General features: G+C 42.6%; 1 protein-coding gene across 4 annotated transcripts in view; it reads left to right on the forward strand.

The window, feature by feature from the left end:
• The window catches only part of LOC137521657 (myosin-binding protein C, fast-type-like), a 189,792-nt gene that overhangs the window by 123,695 nt on the left and 41,490 nt on the right, over positions 1–24,607 (forward strand). For all 4 annotated transcript variants that reach the window (XM_068241207.1, XM_068241209.1, XM_068241208.1 and 1 more), the window contains 10 exons: positions 1,188–1,293; positions 1,435–1,601; positions 3,222–3,387; positions 5,996–6,102; positions 8,266–8,295; positions 11,194–11,333; positions 14,634–14,793; positions 14,883–14,987; positions 21,177–21,365; positions 24,186–24,320. In XM_068241207.1, the coding sequence (XP_068097308.1) occupies positions 1,188–1,293; positions 1,435–1,601; positions 3,222–3,387; positions 5,996–6,102; positions 8,266–8,295; positions 11,194–11,333; positions 14,634–14,793; positions 14,883–14,987; positions 21,177–21,365; positions 24,186–24,320 (1,305 nt within the window). The remainder of the gene's footprint in view (positions 1–1,187; positions 1,294–1,434; positions 1,602–3,221; positions 3,388–5,995; positions 6,103–8,265; positions 8,296–11,193; positions 11,334–14,633; positions 14,794–14,882; positions 14,988–21,176; positions 21,366–24,185; positions 24,321–24,607) is intronic.

Genomic DNA, 24,607 nt, shown 5'->3' on the forward strand with positions numbered 1-24,607 from the left:
AATTATTTTCAAAATTCTAGTAAACACTAACTTTCTATACAAACATATGTATGCTTTACTAAACGGTTCAATACCTAAATTTGAGTAAAAATGGGAACTATGAGATAAACAACTAACTAACACAAAACAGAGGTCCTTTAAGAATAGAATTCACATAACTTACTAACATAACTAACTAACAAAAACTATAAAATGATTGCAGTAGAGAGATGGATCTAGAGTTTAAAAATTAGACTATATACAATGTGTGTGTGTATAATAACTGTATATAAAATAAGATACCATACTGTATATACTCGCATATAAGCCGACTCGTATATTAGCCGAGGTACCCACTTTTCCCTCAGAAACCAGGAAAAAGTGATTGACTGGCGTATAAGCCCCTTCCCCAATATAGCCCTCTCCACAGTAGCCAGATGTGCTCCCAGTACAAGTCAGCCACCCTCCCCATAGCCAGATGTGCCCCAGGATCATCCAGCTGTGTCTCAAGAAGCCACTAGATGGCGTCATAGATATGAGACACAGCGATTGCCACACAGGAAGAATCCACGACCATTGCATTGCTAACACGTTGCTTGCACGCTCCACTCCACAAGCCAGAGAACACAGGTAGTCTAGAGCAGCACACTCTGCACACCATGTTGTAGGGGATGGGGGGCACAAACACAGCAGGGCGCAAGCTGGTAAGAGCAGGATCACTAGTGCACAATCCTTACGCTTTTCTGCCATTAACAAAACTTGCTCCACCATCTGTTTTGCTCCCCTGACTCGCATATAAGCTGAGGGGATAACTTTTCAGCACATTTCTTATGCTGAAAAATTAGGCTTATACACGAGTATATACAGTACTCCTGGTAGATTTAAAAATAACATCAATGGCATTTATTGTATGTTCTTATGTTACATATGTTTTACTTTGATATTTTAGTTGACAGCAGTTCTTTATTAGTTTGAGACTGCTATGGCACTTTTGTACTTTCAAAAAGTTCAAGGATTCAATTCTTTGAATTCTTTTTCCATATGTCAATACCAGTGCCCTATTTTTTTTTTTTTAAACCGTGGGTTTTGTAAGATGTTAAGTACTCCATCCAGGAGTTGTATCAAAGCAATTGATGAACAACCACATTAAAATGTTTTTAAAAAAGAAAGAAACATGACTGTACTAATCAAACAATTTCCTTTTACAGAACCTCCTGTAACTATTGTGAAACCACTTGATGATCATCAGGTGTTTGTGGGAGAGAAAGTAGAGATGGAAGTAGAGGTGTCAGAAGAGGGTGCCCAAGTTATGTGGTATGTGTGCTATCATCATTCACATCTTCATGTTTGCCATGTGCTTCTTGTGTATTGAAGCAATCCGTTACCCATCAACTTTGGTGAGATGACAATTACAGCACCACTATATATGAATGTTGTTGTTTCCCTCTTGACAAGGATGAAAGATGGAGTGGAGCTTACCCGTGAGGAGACCTTTAAATACCGGTTCAAGAAAGATGGGAAAAAACATATTCTGATTATTAATGAATCCACCCTAGAAGATACTGGACGTTATAAAGTGATGACCAATGGAGGACAGTGTGAAGCTGACCTCAATGTTGAAGGTGGGGCTTATAAAAGCTTATTTTTCAATCAGATAAATTGGGAAAATTTACTGTGAACAATGTGTTCCCAGCAAAGCACCTCCAAATATTTTTGACTTAAATGTACTACTTGTTGGAGGAGCATATAGATTGGGGGGTTATTTCATCAAATAAAGCAGACAAACTGGCTTATGGTCATTGTACAGGCTGGTATATATATAATTGGGGCGCACAATAACATGACATCGGGTCAGTTGGGTATGGAATATGAGCAGTGGAACTTTTTTTTATCAATACTTGATTTTGGTCATCCTGTAAGACCACTGCCCCTTCCCTAATCCCCCTACCAACCCTATCCCAAACTTACTTCCTGATCTATGCCTTGTCCATACATTACTTAACACAATCAGCTCCCATCCTTACTGCTACCCCCGAATTGTCACAAGTCCTTAACACATCCTTGCCTTATTGTTGTAACCCTCACAGTTCACTTAAATCCATTCTCAATGATTTTCACAATGCTTGAAAGCTTAGATGATTGGGTTCCAGGTATCAGCAGTGCAGATCTATGATGACACCTGATTTTAGAGGTTCTGTCCTCCGAGTTTTCCACAACCCATCTACTTAGTTGTCTTACCTTGACCTCTCATTCTCTTGATGTCCTTTTCCTGTTGTAATCCTAAACTATAACCCAAAACCAGCACCCAGTCTGAGGGACGGGCCGAAGCAGAGGCTAGACAGGCTCCAGACTCCGGGTGCAGTGTAGGAAGGGGTGCACAACTCACTCTGCTATCATTACCCTATTATGTTTGAAGCAGAGAGAAATAGAAAAAGGGGATACAGGGCAGTGACTGCAAGGCAGATAACTAGAGATTAAGGTGTTAGGGGGGGTTGGGGGCCCTGAGGTGCCTCTTAGTTTAATAGCAATTAGAGTGTGACGGCTGGGGTGGGAGGGATGGAGGGGCGCACTTTGGCGTCTCAGCCTTGGGTGCTGGAGGACCTTATCCCAAGTGAGCCAGTTTCTTAAGTGACCTGCAAGCTTACCCCTTATTCTTATTCTTGCCCTGTGCCTAACCATGACCTTCACACTTTAATCATACCTAACCCAATATTGCTAAATCCATCCTCACCTGATACTTTGTCCAACCTTAAAAAAACATAAATTACGTAAGCCTAACCAAGCTCTAAGAGGCTCTGAGATCTTCACATCTAAAGCTCATTGTGTCTTACCTCTCCTGATCCTTCTAACCTTCCAAAATTTCAGTACTTAATTATGGGCATGGAGAACACTGATACATGTGACTTCTGGCATCCCTATGACGCAAAATGTCAGCATGCACTTGTAGCACACAAAACTAGTGTCCTGCTGTTTATTAAGAAGCCGTTTCATTTTATGTGCCTGACTGTACAGCTGGGGCACACCAAAATGCATGACATACCCCACACACATGCAAAGAAACATAAAGAAAATGCATATTCAAAATTCACCCACTGGCCCTAACCAACAGAGGTTGTAGTAATGTGGACATCATTGGAGAGCATAATGAAATGTAATTGTGCCCATTATGAGAAATATACCTGATCTATAGAGCCAATGCATATATTTTCAGTAAACCAATGATGTTCTCTTGATACCTGCAGAGAAGCAGCTGGAAGTTCTCCAGGGCATTGCTGACCTGACAGTGAAGGCAACAGATCAGGCAGTCTTCAAATGTGAGGTATCCGATGAGAAGGTGACTGGCAAGTGGTTTAAGAATGGAGTGGAAATCAAACCAAGCAAACGTATCACAATGACACATAAGGGAAGGTAAAGTCAATTTGGAGTATTCTATAAGGAATGCACTGTAATCATTCAGGATGGTTGATGAGATGCAATAATTCTGCCTGTCGAAAATTAACCTAAATTGTATGTAGCTTGAAATTGGGTCAATCAAAGTCAACAGAAAGTGCATTTGAGTTGATCGGCCCGATTCCAAACAGTTTAAGACTGCATCTCGTTATGGGCTTGATTTATTAACATAGCTACATGGGCAGCACGGTGGCGTAGTGGTTAGCTCTCTTGCCTTGCAGCGCTGGGTCCCTGGTTCGAATCCCAGCCAGGGCACTATCTGCAAAGAGTTTGTATGTTCTCTCCGTGTCTGCGTGGGTTTCCTCCGGGCACTCCGGTTTCCTCCCACACTCCAAAAACATACGAATAAGTTAATTGGCTCCCCCTAAAAAAAAAAAAAAAAAAAAAAAAAATTCGCCCTAGACTACAGTACTTACACTACATAATATAGACATATGGCAATGGTAGGGATTAGATTGTGAGCTCCCTTGAGGGACAGTTAGTGACAAGATATATATATATATATATATATATATATATATATATATATATATATATATATATATATATATACACTGTGCAGCGCTGCGTAATATGTTGGCGCTATATAAATACCAAATAATAATAATAATAACTATGTTAAGTAACATAGTAGCGGCCGCTAGTGAAGTATCGCGGTCCCAGTACTTCACAGGACAACTCGCATTTAAAGTTATGTTTATTGCTATGTACTGTAAGCAACGTGTGTAACTAAGGAAGGCACACACTTTATAGAGCAGTGGGCACTGCTATATAATGCATGCATTACGGGCACTCCTTCACATTAAGTTTAACTACTTGAAGATAGACCCACGCCAACGGGCGTGGCCGCGGTGGCAGCCCCAGGACTGCCTAACACCAATTGGCGTCAACTCCTGGGGCTGCAGTTTGCAGGAGATCGCACGCAGGCTACGCGTGCATCTCTTGCTCGGGTGGGGGAGCTCTGCCCTGACTTCAGTCTCCAAGCGGCCCTGCCTTCTGTTAGTACAGCGCTGCGATCAGCAGCAGCACTGTACTGGGGACAGCCATGTGACATAGCTTTCCCTCGGGGCACTTGAGAGCGATCAGCTCTCATAGGCAGAAGTCTATGACAGCCGATCGCTAGGATTGGCCGGCTGGGGGGAGGGAGGGGTTTTTAAAAAAATAACAACACCACAAATAGTAAAAAATAATTTTAAAAAATGAACATAAATATATATTTAAAAAAAATAAACACGGGGGTGGGGGTCGGGGTGGCGATCAGGAATCACTCGTATGCTGTGTTGTGTGGCCCTGCAGCTTGGCCTTAAAGCTGCAGTGGCCAATTAAAGAAAAAACTGCCTGGTCTTAAGGGGGGTTTAGCACTGTGGTCCTGAAGAGGTTAATAAATCAAGCCCTATATCTGCATATAAGGCTAAAGAAAAAAGAGGAGCATGCAGGAAATCAAAAGTTATAACAAGGTCAGTAGACACAACCTGCAGCTAGTAGATGGACCTGAAGAACCACTATCAAGAAAAATTGTAAAATTTAAAATAACCCCTTTTGAAATTAGAATTAGATTTAGTCCATTAGAAAGGGGACTAATCTCCTATTTATATTCCGCAATCAACGATAACTATTGTGTTCACTCTGAACCCCCATTTTGACTTAAGTGGGAACGGGATATAGGTAAATCCTTGTATGAAAAACATTGGGCCGAACTCTCACCAAAAATAGTGTGTATTCAACACTGGAGACCTCTGTCAAGCTTTTGCACCTTGCTGTAAATGCGTGCAGCGCATGTAATCTGAACATCAGACTGTGCGTCTATGCACTTCTGAGGTTCTTGCTTACTGTAACCCATACGGATTGCCAAAATGTGCTCGGCAACGCATGAAGTGTGAAGGAAGCCTAAGCCTCCTTTATAAATACACTTGTCCTAAACTCTTGTTTTCTATAAAATATGAAAAATGTTGAATCTACTATAATTTTCTTCTAAAAAAAACCACATGCAACATCTTATTTTAACATACTCTAAAGATGGCAATTTTTTACATTTCTTTTCAATTGAGGGATTTCAATTCATTTTTCTGATTGATTGTAACATTTGAAAAATCTGACCAATGTACCAAACACGTGTTCAATTTTTCCCCAATGATGAAAAAAATGATTGAAAACGGTGCGAAAATTTCTTGGGTGTATATAGTAAAAAAAATGACAATCTACCTTACACCATTCAATTTTCCTAAAAATGTATCAGAAAAATACATCATGCCCAATCAATTTACATAGAAAAACGGGAAATCCAATCAGATTTCTTGCTCGATTGTTAAAAAAACAAAAAAAAAAGCTTTCTATTTTTGGGGAAATCTGACCATTTTTATCGAATTGCAGTAAAATCAGAGTCTCTGTTCCAAAAGTGTTAAAGTTTGTTTTTGACTTCTGAATACAAAGATTCTGTTACCGATATGAAGCCAAGTCCACAAGTATGTTTAAAAGGGCTGAGTTGTCAGAAATGAAAATATGGAGAGGGATTTTTGATCTGGATAAACTATTTCACAAGATTTAAGCGATACATTTACTGCTGCAGAATCCACAAGCTGGTGATCGATGATGTCCGCCCAGAGGATGAAGCCGACTACACATTTATTCCGGATGGATTTGCTTTGACTCTCTCTGCCAAACTCAACTTCCTTGGTAAAGTATTGTGTGCACTACAGAAAATGAATTATGTACATGTGTGTTATGAAAGCTGAATTCCAGGCATACCAACAGAAGCATGTCCTTAGCCCACATCCCTTGTTTTTAAAAATTTAGTTTGATCTCAAAATTCTTTTAAATAACTAGAGATTCTGGAGGTGAATCAAATAACTTTTCTCACCTTACTTATTTTTTACTCCAACTGCAAGGTGAGCTAAATCATACGAAACACAGGCAAAAGGTCGAATTAATAAAAAATAAAAAATATAGTAAAATTGCCGTGCACAAAGACGCTATTTGGGTAACATGAGCAGGGGCATATCTAGACTTAATTGGGCACCCCATTCAAAAATGATAGCAAGGTGACCTCTTGGTCCCCGAACACCATGTGGATTACATGACCGGTAGGGGAATGTCAAATTGAATCGAATCATGAATTGGGCATGTCAGATTGAATCAAATTGAATCAATGAATCGAATCATATTGAATTGAATCTGACAAAGAATCATATGGTGTAGATGGGACTGATTCTGGCTCATTCTCCCAGCAGCTTATGACTCTCTGCACAAACGACTCCCTGCACCGGGGTCTGTGTGGTTGCCTGGCAACAATGTAAACACATATTGAGGAGCTCAACAGAGCTCAGCCCTTATAGCTATAATGGCGATTCCTGCTAGAAGTGGATTATACCACTGAAAACTATGTAGGCAGCAGTTATGGTTGTGAAATGAAAGTAAAAAAAAAACACCCTGAAAAGGGCACCACAGCGAAAAACTGTAAAATTTAAAATATGTGCAAACATATACAAATAAGAAGTATTTTTTTTCCAGAGTAAAATGAGCCATAAATTACTTTTCTCCTATGTTGCTGTCACTTACAGTAGGTTGTAGAAATCTGACAGAAGTGATAGGGTTTGGACTAGTCCATCTCTTTATAGGGGATTCTGAGGGATATATTTATTTTGAAAAGCACTTAGTGAATGACAGTTGCTCCATCCAACTGCCAAACAACTGTGTAGGGAGCAGGGAAGCTGGCCAGCATCATTGTTTAAATCCTTTATAGGGAATATCTTTATACAGAATAAAAGCCTTGCTGAGAATCCCCTATGAAGAGCTGGAGTAGCCCAAAACCTGTTGCTTCTGTCAGATTTCTACTACCTACTGTAAGTGACATCAACATAGGAGAAAAGTAATTTATGGCTCATTTTACTCTGGAAAAAACATACTTTTTATTTGTCTATTTTCACACATTTTACATTAAAAAAAATTTCACTGTAGTGCCCCATTAACAAATGGATTAGCCTCCCAGCCCGTCATCCGTCACTATTTACATTACATGTTGTATTGATGAAACCATTCATTTTTTTTAAAAAACTTTTTACACTATTTTAGAAGGATGTTTAATAGTTTATGCATAAACCACTTTTTTTTTTTCCGCATTCGCGAAAGAACCCTTAAGCTACATGCTCACCAGAAGATGGACCAGGAAACCTACTGCGGCGCGACCTGCCAAACGAGTGTTCCTTGATCCATCTTCCTACCATGAGAACATGTGATGGCACATGACTGGCGTGAACAAGCATTCAAACAATCGCGCCACTTTGCGCGGGATTAATCAGGGATCTTAAAGATCCACTGCAATGGTCGTAATCACTATGCATCGCAAAACATCATTCATGTAATCGTGCACACGTACCCACGTTGCAAAATTAAGAAAACGATCACACACAAAAAATCAGCGGTCATGGGAGAAATCACATCATGGGAGAAATCACATCATGGGAGAAATCACATCATGGGTACATGCCTTTAGATATAGCATGAATCACTAATCAACCAATCGGCACCAAAATATACAATTGGAAAAAAAAACCTTGATCAGTCAGCTAGAGGCAGTCAGTCAAAAAGTTGTCCCTAGAAAGATAATAAAGGAATTTTACTGAAGTCCCCTGTGTGTGTGGTTCAGTATTTTGGAACACATCTTAGGACATTCTTTGAGTTGGCAGACTATGGAGGATTTTATAGGAGCAATGTGAGAGTGTGACCCTGCCTCAGAATTAGAGATGGTGCAGCAGAAATGACCAGTCTCACTAAGTTTTGTAATCATGATCACTGTCTATACTTTCCTCATTGATAATTTATTTTTCTCTCTTTTTACAGAGATCAAAGTTGAATACGTTCCTCGTCAAGGTAAGATTCTGATGGGTGCTTTCAATGGCACCGCAGGTGTTAAAGGAGATTTTTTGTGCATACATGTAATGAAAGCACCAGGAAATGTGGGCGCAGGCTAAACTAAAAAACGGCTCACCCTGCTCATGCAAAAGTCCCAGCGGCGTTATTACTAGTCCTCACCCCAGGGCCTCTATTGACACAGGGGTAAGATGTGATTCTGCTATTACTTGTGGCCGAATTACACTGTTTTTATTGTAATTTGGGCTCCATCTTTTGGCGGTGCCCAAATTACTGACTGAGCGCCGCTAAAGCCGTAATTCACATTACGGCCTATAGCAGCTCCGGCTGCCCCCAAATTTCAAGTGCTGTTTCTGAGCAACTTGACTTTTAGATGACTATAATGGTGATCAATAGTATCTACAGACACTGGATGACACATATCATTTTTGAAAGATTTGTAAAAAGTATTCTATCCTCAGCCATAGCCAGATTGTAGCCTCCTCATTCTAACCATTGAAGACCTGTAAAGTCAACCAATTTGCCTAAAAGATGTCTGAAACAACTAGACTAGCAACACACTATTCAATCAGTGGTAGATGAGGTGAAAGATTGAGATCTTCCAGATATTGATGATTCACCTGATCTTCCACCTTGCACCGTTAGATATTAGATTTCAGGTACAGTACAAATCCTGATATTTACTTCCCAATGCAGCCGCTACATTTGCATAGTCCGACGCAGTATAAAATAGGGATAAACAATTGAATTCCATTTTTCATATCAGAATCTGAATTCAGAATCAGAACTAAGAATCCAGAATCAAATTCTGTGGAATCAAAATCCGCAGGAGTTATATATAAGCAATAATAAATAAATATGTATTATAGTTAGTATAATTTTATGTATATTAGTAAAAATATTTAACATAACACTAACCGTATTTAATTAACCTAGTCATCATAAAGGCTAGCAATGTGTCTGCGCAACTTTTGGTCCCGGAACTATTGCCAGCCAGATCCCTGTGGAAGACAATGATTGCTTCACTTTCTTGCATGCATGAAAAAAAAGGGCACAGTGAAAAAAGAGCTTGGCTTGATAACAAAATGGCGCAGGCGGAAAACGAAATCTGATCACGATAAACATCATTGTCAAATTTGGTTAACGATAAATACCATTGTAATTACAGATGGGAAATAATAATGAAAAGATATTAACCTTAAAAATCATTATGTAATCCAACAATAAATCTTAACCTAACCCTACTCTCACACAGAACCCTCCCGTGGCTAAAACTAACCACTCCCCTGGTGGCACCTAACCCTAATTACCCCCCCCCCCCCGGTGGTGCCTAACAGTAATTACTCCCCTGGTGGTGCCTAACCCTAATCCCCCATGGTGCCTAACCCTAACCACCCCCCTGGTGTTGCCTAAAACTAACCGCCGCCCGGGTGGTGCCTAACCCTAACCACTCCCCTGGCGGTGCCCAACCCTAACCGCTTCCTCTGCAGAAACACCCTTTTACATATAGAAACGATAATATCTTTAATAACGTAAAATCTGTACATATAAACAAAATAATATGACAAAAACTATAACATTGCAAGCCTCTAAAACAATAACTACTTCAAAAACTATAATGTTCTAATGTTGTTAACGATATTTTTTGCGGCGCCCTTTTTTCAGCTTTTTTCGCTGTATTAATTGCATTAATGATATTTGCAAGTCTATGGCGGCGCCCTTATTGTCCACCCTCAGGCGGCGCCCTTTTTTACTGCTACCACTTACTTATGTACTGCACTAAAATGAAATTTTAATTCGTTTTTTCTGAAAAGCTAGTTTTTTTTAGATTATTTTTTTATTTTGCCCACTATTCTTCTGATCATACATATGCCCATACAAACATATACAAATTGGTGGCAATGGTATGTATTCAGCACCACTGACTGGTAGAATTCCATGGAATGGGAATTCTGAACAGAATTGGTTTAGCCAGAATTCAGGAATTCTGACCATATCCCTAATACAGAGATGTGGCACACCCCAGTTGTGTGCTGCTGCTGCTGTTGCTGCCCCGACTCCCCACGGCCCACACTTCAAGCAAAGAACCACCAATAACATTCTGTACACTATCAATATTCTGAAGATATTATCAATCAATCAATTGTTTTAATAGATTTCCATTAGATTCAATGTTTTTATCTAATATATTAAAAAATAAAGAATGTTGTGTGGCCACCTTAAAAAAACAATAAACAACATTTGAAAAAATGTGTTCAATGCTGCTACCCTTTTAAATAATGCAGTTATATCAGTTTATAGATTTTGGTTCAAAGTTAGTTATAAAGCTGCGCCTAGCTAACCCATAGATATATATACTGTATCAACCAGTCACTTGCACCCCCTGCTGCTGATAATTTGCTTGATTTTTTTTTCTATTAAAAATATCAACGCTAACTGAAATGTTTTGGTTGCATTGTTCTAGTAGCCAGGCACCCATTTGCTTAGTGCTGTATTTGTTTAGCTTCCCATTCCATCTTGAAATGCCTTTGCTAGCAGACAAGAACTTTGCTGACTATGGAAGACATATGAAGACAAAGTGGCAAGCAGTACTAGGAGAGCATAGATCAAATGGATGACTGGTTAACTGAAACAGTGATCATTCAGTAACACTTCAATGGAGGTTAATCTAGTGTGCTTGCGAAAAATGCTTAATAGATATAAAGAAGATAACTGACTAAGTCCAAGAGGAATATTCAGAGTACAGTAACTTAGTGTAACCAATCAAAATGTATCTGTCTAAAATGTGATTGGTTGCTATGAGTTTTTATAGATTCATATTGTCTATTCTGCTTGTACTATTTTGCTGAATAGGAATGTTTTATAAAAATTCAATTTTTTTTGTTTTCACTTTTTTAGAGCCCCCGAAGATCCACCTTGATTGTTCTGGTGGGGAACACATTAACACCATCATTGTGGTTGCTGGAAACAAACTACGTTTTGATGTGCCAATCACTGGAGAGCCCGCACCAACAGTCACATGGCACAAAGGTCTCCAGGTGAGCCAACAGCAATGGTCATTAGTATAGATTCAAAAAGTATTTGGTGAAAGATTGGGAAGGCTCTAGCACCAAGAATCCTCCAAATCTACCTATTCATTATGTAGTCATGTAGATATTTTCCTCCAGCATCAAGAGAAGAAGGCTCCCTCTCTTGACCTGCATTCTCCTAAAATAAAATAATTCCCATCGCAATGGCATAACAAGTAGACAGGTAACGAGATCTTTAAACTTAAAGGACAGGTGCAAGCAAAAAAAAACAAAATAAGATGTACTTACCTGGGGCTTCCTCCAGCCCCTGGCAACCTACCTGTCCCTTCCCTCCGTTGCAGATGCCGACCTTGCCAGGTCGGCATCTTCTGCGCCTGCAGGAGTGGTGCAGAAGTACTGCACCTGCGATAATTGCATTGTCGGAATAGCTGCACTGCTATCTGCGTGTTCATGTACGGGACGCTCCAGGCCACGTGAGCGTGAATACAAGCCTCTTTGCTTTCCCCATACCAAGTGTGCTGCATCCACTATATACTGTATTGCTGTAGCCGCTATAAGCAGTTTGCTCTAGTTACTAATTTTTTATTTTTTTTTGTTTACACTTTCCACTACAACTACATTACTTTTCTGGTATCAAGTGTGCTGCAGCCACTATTTATTGCTATAGCCACTATAATAATTTTTTCTGTAGCCACTAATTTTTCCGTTTACACTATCCTCTAAAGCTGCTTTGCTTTATTTCCCCCATGATAATCCGATTCCAGTGGTGATTACGCAAGACCTTTTCTTATCACTCCATAATAATAATGGCAGTTTTTGTATAGCGCCTTTCTCCTGTCGGACTCAAAGCGCTTGCGAGGCAGCCACTAGAGCGCACTCAGTAGGCAGTAGCAGTGTTAGGGAGTCTTGCCCAATGAACTCCTTACTGAATTACTGGCTTACTGAACAGGCAGAGCCAAGATTCGAACCCTGGTCTCCCATGTCAGAGGCAGAGCCCTTAACCAGTACACCATCCAGCCACTACATAATAGACCGAGAACATTCAAAAAGCCTAAGCTTTTGTATTGTTTAAGTTAAGTTTGTATTGCTGGTGGTGGACATCATTGTACCAGGGTGGTTGATCTGAACCTGGAGGTCTGCTCTATCTAGATTTAATTTTAACCATTGATTCATATTATATCTTGGTATGTTAAAGGGGTTATATTTCTACTTACAAGTATGATATGTGTAGTGAGCAACCGTACTTAAAGAGGAACTGTTGCAAAAATTTTAACATTTAAAACCCATACAAATAAGAAGTACATTTGTTCCAGAGTAAATTGAGCCATAGATTACTTTTCTCCTATTTTGATGTCACTTACAGTAGGTAGTAGAAATCTGACAGAACCTACAGATTTTGCACTAGTCCATCTTCATAGGGCATTCTCTGCATGGTCTTTATTTTTTTATAAAGACATTCCCTGAAAAAGATCTATACAAGGATGCTGACCAGCCTCCCTGCTCACCATACACTTTTTTGGCAGTTGGACGGAGCATCTGCCATTCAATAAGTGCTTTTAAAAATAAAGAAAACCCTCAGAACCCCCATGAGAAGATGGGCTAGTCCAAAATCTAGCGGTAATGTCAGATTTCTACTTGTTACTGTAAGTGACAGCAACATAGAAGTAAAGTAATTTATGGCTCATTTTACTCTGAAAGAAACGCACTTCTTATTTGTATGTGTTTATACACATTTTAAATTTTAAGATCTTCGCAACAGAGGTCCTTTAACTCATTAACCATAATGGAACGATGACACTTAGCAGAGGAGAAGCTGCCATAGATTCATATTGAAGTATTTGCACTTTTATGGTATCATCTTGGATAACATTCAAAGCATATCTGTCTGAAAGATCAATTAGAGATTAGTGTTCAGACCTCACTTATCCCTCTGCTATTTGTATAAATATGTATTATTGGTCCGGTAAAGTTAATGATTGCACCATTTATTATTATTTATTATTTGTATTGCGCCAATATCTTCTGTAGCGCTGTACATAGTACAAAACAAATAATGGGGAACATATATACATGAGAAGTTCAAAACACTGTACAGTCAGAACTTCCAGTAATACAAATACCTACAAAGTTATTTTGTGTATTGAGACTAAATAAAATTGGTACATGTCTATATGATAAATTACAGCAAAATAAGAAAGAATAGGAGGAGGTCCCTTTCAATCTAGAGGGTAGTGGGGTAGAAACACTAGCAAAGGAGACATAGGAGTTTAGCGGATGAGGCAGTGAGCGACCACTGCAACCTACAGCAACTTATAGGCTTGTCTGAACAGTTGAGTTTTGAGAATACATTTGAACTGTACTGTACAACTGTACTGTGTATATATATATATATATATATATATATACTGTATGTACATATATATATATATATATATATATATATATATATATATATATATATATATATATATATAGCCTTACTGTATTGACCAATGCTGTAAACAGTCTACCTATCAATGGTCACCCTTCTGTTTTTGCATAAGTCCTTTGACTTAAGCCTCATACACACAGGCTACAACTGTCGCCGCAACCACGTGGCATGCACGTGTTGCGGCGACAGGTCGCCCGTGTGTATTAGGCGCGCACCCCGAACCGTCGCTACTCGCTGCTGTCGCCAGGCGATTGGCTCGGCCAATCGCGGGCAACAGCTGTCGCCGCAACTTCGCCGCAACATCGACACAACTGTCGCTAGTCCGCAGGGTGTATGCGGACTAGCGACAGCAACTCCATACACAATGTATGGAGCTTCCGGCGGGGGGACGGCGAGGGGGAGGAACCTTCGGCGACAGCTTCCACTGAATCTGTGTCCCTCTGTGTGCGCCGTGAGTACGGCTGTTACACAGAGGGACCTGGTGACGAGCTGTCGCTGCTTTTTTTTTTTTTTTTTATGGTTCAAGCCACTGCTGTGGCTCATGTGTATGAGCCATTACATGCAGATGGCAAGGTTGTGGACACACTTCACTTGTTCATGTCTTATATAGTTCTAAGATCATCCCATTGCTTATTTAGCAGAAACATTTCTACAGTACTTGATGTGTGAATAAGCGATTTGTTGTACCAGTCCAACAGCTACAGTATATGAAGGTGGAGTGACCTCTGCAGAAAGAGGGAAAATAGGGTGAATTGCAGTAGGAGGTAGACGTAGACTGAGAAGGCAATACTATCAATGCGGGTTTGTCATATTGGCATTAATGTACTGATGTAAATCACTTGTTTGGGCTGCTGTTAAAATGATGTTTACTTTCACAGGATTTGAAAGATATGGAAGGAAGAGTTCATATAGAACTAAGAACAGAGCTAAGCAGCTTCGTAATTGAAGGAGCAGAACGTTCTGATGAAGGGCAATACAATATTGTCGTGACCAATCCTGTGGGTGAGGACAAGGCCACCCTGATCGTCAAAGTTGTTGGTAAGCAGAACATCTGTCATCATCTAGCAAAGTACAATCCTTTTCTTTGTTAAACAACTCGTAACACCTTGACTCTTCTTATATTTAAGATGTCCCTGACCCTCCAGAGAATGTTCGTATTACCAGTGTTGGTGAGGACTGGGCCAGTGTTGTCTGGGACCCACCAAAATATGACGGTGGAAAGGAAGTGACAGGTGAGAATATATAATAATGGGAAAGTAAGAGCAAGAAGGAAGAGCTAGTCAACTTCAAAGGAAGAACTTCTTTTGAAGTTGACTGACGGTTGGATAAATTCAGTGTTGCTTGCAGTGGCGTACCTAGGGTATTTGGCACCCGGTGCTGGTTATCCACAGTCACCCCCCCCCCCCCCCCCCCCCCCCGGGCTGTGGAGTCGGTACAAAAATCTTCCGACTCCTCAGTTTATGAAACCACGACTCCAACTCCGACTCCGGGTACCCAAAATAGCTTCAACTCCGACTCCTTAGTCTTAATACTTAACAGGGCTGTGGATTTTGTACCAAAATCACCCGACTCCTCAGTTTATGAAATCAACGACTCCGACTCCAACTCCAACTCCAGGTGCCCAAAATTGCCCAGACTCCGACTCTTCGACTCAGACTCCACAGCCCTGCCCCCCCGTAATTGGGGCTACGTTGCGCAAAAAATGTGTGTGGTCATATACCAAAATGTGGGTGTGGTCACGGGTGGAGACTAGTTTACATGAACTTAGCAATGGTGGGACATTAGATTAGGACAGTGGTGGCGAAAAGTCACTTATCTATCGCAAAGTGCCAACAGCAATTTAAACTAAATACAAACATTTTAACTCATACATGAACATTATGGAAAATCCAAGTTGAAAATAAACTGTGAAGATAAACAATTTCATCCATCCTACTCCTGAAAAATGTATTTTTATTTTTTTTTAAAACCCCCCCAGTTTTATTTTCTGTTTTAAAAAGCTAAAAAAAAAAAAAAAAAAAAAGTAGGTTTAAAGGAGTTATCCGGGCAGTTTTAATAAAATGAATGCCCCAAGCTCCCAGGACCTCCCTCGCCGCATCTCTGCTCTCAGCCGTTCGCCGGAGGCTAAGAACTACTACCACCTGCGCAGTCCGCTCCGGCCCACGTGGCGGTGATTGACAGCGCCGATCGCGCAGGCGCAGTACAGAGCAACCTCCAGGTCGCTCTGACATCATCGCCGGGGACCGGGTCGGAGCTCCGGCGAACGGCTGAGAGCAGAGATGCGGCGAGGGAGGTCCTGGGAGCTTGGGGCTGGAGGAAGCCCCCGGTTAATTTTATTAAAACTGCCCGGATAACTCCTTTAGGGCTGGAACCCACAGGAGCGCTTTTGGCAGCGTTTTGGCAGCACTGCGATACGCTAGCAGTTTGCCAAAACGATGGGCTAATGTTAATGGATGGGGCAACTTCCACAGGAGCGTTTGCGTTTCTCAGAAACGCAAACGCAGGACATGCAGCATTTTGGGAGCGTTAGCGCTTCAATGTAAAGTATTGAACCGCTAGCGGAAACGCTCAGCAAAACCTAAACTGAGCGGTTTTGCTAGCGTTTTGCGGTTCAGCACACTAACAAAATGAAAAATAATTCACAGGACCAATCAGGATAAAAACGCAAAACGCAAAACGCTAGGCACCCGCTGGGGAAAAAAATACAATGTTGCAAAACACGACCAAAAACGCGCATGAATCCGCTTGCAAACCGCTCAGACAAAACGCTAGCGGTTGCGTTTTGCGTTTGCGGTTTTCAGTGGGTTCCAGGCCTCAATGCTATTGTCTCATATGAGGTTGATTCCGCTTTTCCCATAGTCTCGCAGTTAGCAATCATGAGGCCCCCAACAAGACAAATTCAGCAATCTTGAGGCCCCCAACAAATCATGAGGCCCCCAACAAGACAAATTCAGCAATCTTGAGGCCCCCAACAAGTCAAATTCAGCAATCATGAGGCCCCCAATAAATTATGAGTCCCCCAACAAGACAAATTCAGCAATCATGAGGCCCCCAGCAAGACAAATTCAGCAATCTTGAGGCCCACAACAAATCATGAGGCCCCCAAAAAGACAAATCCAGTAACCATGAGGCCACCAACAAGACAAATTCAGCAGTCATGAGGCACATAAATAGACAGCATTTCAAATAAATAGGCAAAATGCCCCATTAATATGGTAGACACCTCTCACCTGGCTTCTGAATTCTCCTCTACTGGCTGCTGTGCCTGGCTGGCAATACTATTTTTGTCTGGATTGGCGATGATGTGTGAGCTGAAAGGCCTGGCAGTGATGCTGTGGCCTGACTGGCGGTGATGCTGTGGCTGGGCTGGCTGGCGGTGATGCTGTGGCTGGACTGGCTGGTTGAAGTAAATGCTGGCCTGACTGGTGGTGATGCTGTGGCCTTTTTGCCAGTGATTCTGGGCTGGTTGGCTGGTGGTTATGTTGGGCTGGCTGGTCTAGATAGTTTAGGTAGTGAGAGGTGCCCCACAGTTTAGGTAGTGCCAGGAGCCCCCCAGTTTAAGTAGTTACAGGAGCCCCCCAGCTCAATTAGTGACTGGAGCCCCCCAGTTCAGTTAGTGACAGGTACCCCCCAGTTTAGGTAGTGACAGGTACCCCCCAGTTTAGGTAGTGACAGGTGCCCCCCAGTTCAGCTAGTGACAGGTGCCCCCCAGTTTAGCTAGTGACTGGTGCCCCCCAGTTCAGCTAGTGACTGGTGCCCCCCAGTTTGTGTAGTGACATGAACCCCCAGTTTAGATAGTGACAGGAACAGGAAAAGTTGTGACTGGGCACACCATCTTTGGTAGGGTGCTTGGTATTGTGGTATAGGCAAACCACCAAAGTATAAGTCCAGAATTCAAATATACCAGCACTCCAGCTTTCTCAAAGAATCACGCTCTTTTATTGAGCTAACATATCCACAGAAATGACCGACAATTGTTTCAGGGCCTCGCAGGGTCCCCCTTTCTCAAGGCGTGTGTGGTTACCAATATCAATAAAAGAGCGTGATTCTTTGAGAAAGCTGGAGTGCTGGTATATTTGAATTCTAGATAGTGACAGGGACCCCCAGTTTAGATAGCGACAGGGACCCCCAGTTTAGACAGCGACCCCCCAGGTTAGACAGCGACCCCCCCAGGTTAGACAGCGACCCCCCCAGGTTAGACAGCGACCCCCCCCCAGGTTAGACAGCGACCCCCCCCCCAGGTTAGACAGCGACAGGGACCCCCCAGGTTAGATAGTGACAGGGACCCCCCAGGTTACATAGTGACAGGGACCCCCCAGGTTACATAGTGACAGGGACCCCCAGGTTAGATAGTGACAGTGACCCCCAGGTTAGATAGTGACAGCGACCCCCAGGTTAGATAGTGACAGCGACCCCCAGGTTAGATAGTGACAGGAAACCCCAGGTTAGGTAGTGACAGCGACCCCCCAGGTTAGATAGTGACAGAGACCCCCAGGTTAGATAGTGACAGGGACCCCCCAGGTTAGATAGTGACAGCGACCCCCAGTTAGATAGTGACAGGGATCCCCCAGGTTAGATAGTGACAGGGATCCCCCAGGTTAGATAGTGACAGCGACCCCCCCAGGTTAGATAGTGACAGGGACCCCCCCAGGTTAGCTAGTGACAGGGACCCCCCCAGGTTAGATAGTGACAGGGACCCCCCCAGGTTAGATAGTGACAGCGACCCCCGGTTAGATAGTGACAGGGACCCCCCAGGTTAGATAGTGACAGCGACCCCCCAGGTTAGATAGTGACAGCGACCCCCCAGGTTAGATAGTGACAGCGACCCCCCAGGTTAGTGACAGCGACCCCCAGGTTAGTGACAGCGACCCCCAGGTTAGTGACAGCGACCCCCGGTTAGATAGTGACAGCGACCCCCGGTTAGATAGTGACAGGGACCCCCCAGGTTAGATAGTGACAGGGACCCCCCAGGTTAGATAGTGACAGGGACCCCCCAGGTTAGATAGTGACAGGGACCCCCCAGGTAGATAGTGACAGGGACCCCCAGGTTAGTGACAGCGACCCCAGGTTAGATAGTGACAGGGACCCCCCAGGTTAGATAGTGACAGCGACCCCCGGTTAGGCAGTGACAGGGACCCCCCAGGTTAGGCAGTGACAGGGACCCCCCAGGTTAGGCAGTGACAGGGACCCCCCAGGTTAGGCAGTGACAGGGACCCCCCAGGTTAGTGACAGCGACCCCCAGGTTAGTGACAGCGACCCCCGTTTAGATAGTGACAGGGACCCCCCAGGTTAGATAGTGACAGCGACCCCCAGGTTAGATAGTGACAGCGACCCCCAGGTTAGATAGTGACAGTGACCCCCAGGTTAGTTAGTGACTGGGACCCCCCCAGGTTAGATAGTGACAGGGACCCCCCCAGGTTAGATAGTGACAGGGACCCCCCCAGGTTAGATAGTGACAGCGACCCCCAGGTTAGTGACAGGGACCCCCCAGGTTAGATAGTGACAGGGACACCCCAGGTTAGATAGTGACAGGGACACCCCAGGTTAGATAGTGACAGGGACACCCCAGGTTAGATAGTGACAGGGACACCCCAGGTTAGATAGTGACAGGGACCCCCCACTGCCCCAGGTAAGATAGTGACAGCGACCCCCAGTTAGTGACAGGGACCCCCTAGGTTAGATAGTAATAGGGATCCCCCCCAGGTTAGATAGTGACAGGTGCCCTTCACTCGTTGTGCAAATTTGGGATTTTACACCCCCCGTGGCCGTCCCCGCTGACAACCTACTCCCCCCCCTCACCTCACCTCACCTCACCGGCCTTCCCCGGTGACAGGCAGGAGCAGCCCAGCTTCAGACCTCAGTATCAGCCGGCGACCAGTATGCGGGCGCACCGAACTCAGTGAACACCACGCCGTATATGCGGAAGTGATGTCACTTCCGCATATCAGTGCGGTGTCCGCTGGGTCCTAGCGCCCGCATACTGGTCGCCGGCTGGTCGGAGGTCTGAAGCTGGGCTGCTCCTGAGTCCTGCCTGTCACCGGGGAAGGCCCCGGGGGGGGGGGCACACATAGGTTGTCAGCGGGGACGGCCACGGGGGGTGTAAAATCCCAAATTTGCACAACATGTGCACTGACTGCAGCGGCAGGGGCGGCAACACAGGACTCCCGGTGTCACCCCCTAAGCATCAAGACACCCGGTGCGGGCCGCCCCTGCCGCTTGACGGTAGGAACGCCACTGGTTGCTTGCAAATTTTCTCCAAAAGTCAATTTCGTATCAAAAACGCTATTTTTAATTTTGAGAAAATATTCACAAAAATACATTGTATTTTCACAATATGATCAAAGGAAACAATTTTTTCTCTTTGATGCAAACATTTGTGAAAATTGCAAAAAACGTATTCTTACCGTGAAAAAAAATTGTAAAACGTTTAAAACCGTTTATTTTTAGCGCAAACATTTGTGGAAAATGAAAAATTCACAAACTTATTACAAAATTATTCATGGTGGGTGGTATTTTTGCAAGAAAGTTGAATTTAATAGTCAGTGCAATTCTATACTTAGGTACATTCTCACCCTGTAGTAAACTGGATTGGTGTGAAGTTCTGAAAATCCACCTTCAAACAAACAGCAATAAATGCAATCACAGTGAAATCCCGCTGAAGGATTGTCATCACAAGACAATGATTACTCCTGTTTAACTGCCAAAATATTTTCTGCCCCGCCTTCCTCACACTTCCCAGCCCAGTCCAACCCAACTGTGTTTGGCTGCTGAAGATGATATATGGATGTAAATGTCAAAGATGCTGGTCTGGACAGGCCTGTATTTACCTCAGAGGAGCCTATAGGCACAGATGTCCTGGCACCTTAGACTGTGCCTTCTAGGAAACCTCCTACAAACCCCCGCTGAACTACACAGCAAGTGTGCTGGCTGGCACTTTTCCCTTACTTTGCTTGCCCATCATAGGTAGCTACAGGTTCCCCTTAATATTAGGTAGCCAGATGTACACTCAACATTGAGAAGCTAGAGTTGCCCCCAAGAATTAAGTAGCTAAAGGAACCTCAATATTAGGTAGCTAGAGGTGTCCCCAAGTATTAGGTAGCAAGAGGTGCCCCTGACTGAAGGGAGATCATGTTAGTTGAATGCTAAAGGGCAGGTTCAGTTATCTCTTATTTAGTACCTCATCAGGACTTTGCACAGAGAAGGATGGTGGTAGGCACTCGGGGAGGGGAGTGGGCCGCCTTACCATCATCAGGTGCCTGTAGGCACGTGCCTACAGTGCCTTATGGTAAATCCGGCCCTGGGTCTGGATCTGCTGCAGCTCACAATAACAGAAACAGGAAGTTCATAGTGTGAAATAATGGGGTTTATTGGGCAGTTTCATCTTGACTGGTGTCCAACAATTTTCCACTTATGTATTTTAGGTTACCTCATTGAGAGGAAGAAGAAAGGCAGCCAACGGTGGATGAAAATGAACTTTGAAGTCTACACAGATACATCCTATCAATCCGTAAAGATGATTGAAGGTGTCATGTATGAAATCCGAGTCTTTGCTGTCAATGCAATTGGCATTTCCCAACAGGCTAACACTTCCAAACCATTCATGCCCATTGGTGAGTACTTGCACCACTCTATCCATTTTACAGTGTTCACTGATGGAATGCACTCTTGATTAATGTCACAAAGCATTGTCGATGGATGAAGCAACCAAAGCTGACCCTTGAATGCAGAGTGGACAACCTCAAGTTTGGTCCTTAGGGAGACACTGTCCCAATGTGAACAATGTGCTTGTTCATCCCTCTCAGATATCTGGTATGCTGGATCTCTAAGTGACCTTGGTGGACTCCTCACATGTACACATGCTAGATTCTTGGCCAAGATGGCCCCAAAGGCCACCTCCGGCAAGTTTCATCTAGCATTTGTATGAGGCTCTGTCCATATATTTGACTATTTCTAGGAAAACAAGAGCAAATGAATCAAAGGTAGTGTGCTGCAGATGTAGACATCTCCTGGCTACCAATGATGGCCCAGGAAAAATAGGAAGTGCCCTATTTTGATAACATAACGTTCCAGGGTCAGTTTTTCATTCTTATCTGTTTGCATCATAGCCTATTTGTGGTGCCTGTCTGGCCTAAGCAGAGAACTTGGAAACTGCTACTGTCTGTTGATGGTTACCTGCATGAAGTGGAAGTAGGTTTATGTCTTTCTTCTTAATGGCCCTGATGCAAGAAACTTTCCTCATGAATCCTCTCATAAAAATTCCTTTTATGGAGATGTTTTGGACCAGGGCTTCCGACCAGTGAATCATGAAGGGAGGGTGAATTTCCCTCTTCCTACATCTGTCAACCCTGTGTGTACTTTATATCATTTGCAGATAATAGGTCTCACTAGCTTAAACTACAGCTGTATTCTTGCCTCTCTGAATGAGCTGTCCAGGCTTTGATAGATGGCTTTCTGATGAGAATAATGCACTGACATATGCAGAGCTAGCAGGTTAAAATGTATCTGCAGCATAAATAAACATTCTCTTTTATGTGTGAAACCTGATACCAAGGCTGGATTTTCATACTAAAGACTTTTTTTGCTTAGGCAAAAAAGGAGGGATTACCCACAAAATAGCACTACAATGTTGTGGGTGGAGCTATTTTGTGGGTAATCACTCCTTTTTTTTGTTTAAATAGTTTCCTCTGCATACCCACAGCACACTGAACTGTTAGAGTACAGTGCACGTTTTAGTTAAAGTTGATCCGAGATGAACTTTTACTCATTGCGTAATTGTGTTCCTTTCCTATTGTTTATAGGGCATTCCTCAAGCCAAATACTTTTTTGTTTTTGTTTTAATGCTCTAATTCCCTATAAACTAAATAAACCACTCCCACAGGTTTTCAGAGAGCCAAGGCACTTTCAGACAGTAGCAATGGCTCATGGGAGCTCAGTCTGGGCAGGAGGAGGGGGAGGTATTACTAGCCAGAGATTTCAGAGGCAGTGGGGAGGTGGGAGGAGGAGGGGGATTAGGTTTTTTTGCTCAAGATGCAGATAAGCCTGCCTCTGTGTAATGTTTACACAAAACATGGCTGCTGTCATTGTATCACAATAAGAAATATTCTTATTCTATTAAAGCTGTTTGCAGCTAGATTTGCTGTGTAAACTATCTAAACTTTAGCTAAGATATATAGACAAGTTACTTGATATAGTTAGGTTTTCATCTCGGATCCGCTTTAAATACTTTTTCTTTGCTGTACGCTGTAGTCTTCTGAGAGATGCAGAGATCAGCACTGGCTGTATTGTCACTTTTCACACAAAGCATAGACTCCCCTTTGGTGATAAATCCTTCCAATGCAGCTAAAACACACACACACAATGAATTACAGCCTTTGCCTCCGATATTGAAACATACATTATGCATTGAATACATGAAAAGTAGGAAAATGCTTACAAAGCTACTAAGACATAATTTGTACAATGTAATTTTAGTACACTTGGTTATTGATAGTTGTCCTTTAAGAGTGGTGCAATAAGGAAAGAACATATCACAGTGTCTGTCTTCACTTCAAATACCCAATTAGGTTTAAGAAAATGTTAAGGAATAAAAATATTCATGAATCAGGTTATCTGAAGAGAAATCAAGCAAAGTGAGGAATTCTCTTTATAGCTTCGAGGTCATGAACTTTTCCTTAACTTATATTAATACCTTCTCAGCACCTGACAAGCAAAAAAAACATATCATTAATTTAAATGTGATATTACCGTACTTTTTGAAACTGATCCAAATGTATGGTATATAATATTACTAGTATTTTTTGTTGTTGTTTTTTTTAATAATACAAACATCACCTAGTAACTACTAGTGTTGAGGTTTGGTTATAGTCTAATGCATGCAAATATTAATTTGCATGATTCAATTGCCAAAAATAGAGAAAATATTGCCATGTGAAAGTTACCTCACTTTCCAGGCAAAAGCATAATTCATTTTTTAGGCTTGAAGAAAGGAAAAGGAGGCACCGCTTCTTAAAATTCCTTTATTCCGATGGGGGAAATAGCAGGTACACAGCAGTGGGGGTAAAAAAGGCCTGACAGCTGTTTCGCTGGTTTAAACCAGCTTCTTAGAGGCAGAGTGTACACTCTGCCTCTGAAGAAGCTAGTTTAAACCAGCGAAACAGCTGTCAGGCCTTTTTTACCCCCACTGCTGTGTACCTGCTATTTCCCCCACCGGAATAAAGGAATTTTAAGAAGCGGTGCCTCCTTTTCCTTTCTTCAAGCCTACTGGATGCAACAAACTTGTGGATGAGCACGCTCTTTTTCCTGGGTCCGGTGTGTCTGCCCTGCTGCGTTTGGTGCCAGGTACTGTTCTTTTTCTTCTCAAAATCATAATTCATTTTTTCATTGAATGACTAACTCCAAAAGATTCATGGAATCGATGTTTTGTTTCTCAGCTCCCACCAGTGAGCCTCTGCACCTGATAGTTGAGGATGTCACCGACACCACCTGCACAATGAAGTGGAGGCCACCAGATCGTATTGGAGCTGGAGGAATTGATGGCTATTTGATTGAATACCGTAAAGAAGGATGTAAGTTCTCTGATCCTTTTTAACAAGACGGTGTGAGTGTTTGCTGTGCATACTCCCTAAAGTCCTAAATATTATGTAATCATTTAAGGGCTCTAAACAACTTTAAAGTCCAATTCAGAGCAGCTGACGGTTGGCAATAGGGAATCGCACGTGATGTGCAGAAAAAAAAATCAGCAGTGCTGGTATTTTTTTACTGCTGCAGGAAAATGCACATTATAGTACAAATCAGCGCAGATCTTCAAATACAGTGTAATTACAATGAACAGTCTGTATACAGGCCTCCTATT

The sequence above is a fragment of the Hyperolius riggenbachi genome, chromosome 6, assembly GCF_040937935.1.
Source record: "Hyperolius riggenbachi isolate aHypRig1 chromosome 6, aHypRig1.pri, whole genome shotgun sequence".
In the NCBI taxonomy this organism is placed as follows: Eukaryota; Metazoa; Chordata; class Amphibia; order Anura; family Hyperoliidae; genus Hyperolius; species Hyperolius riggenbachi.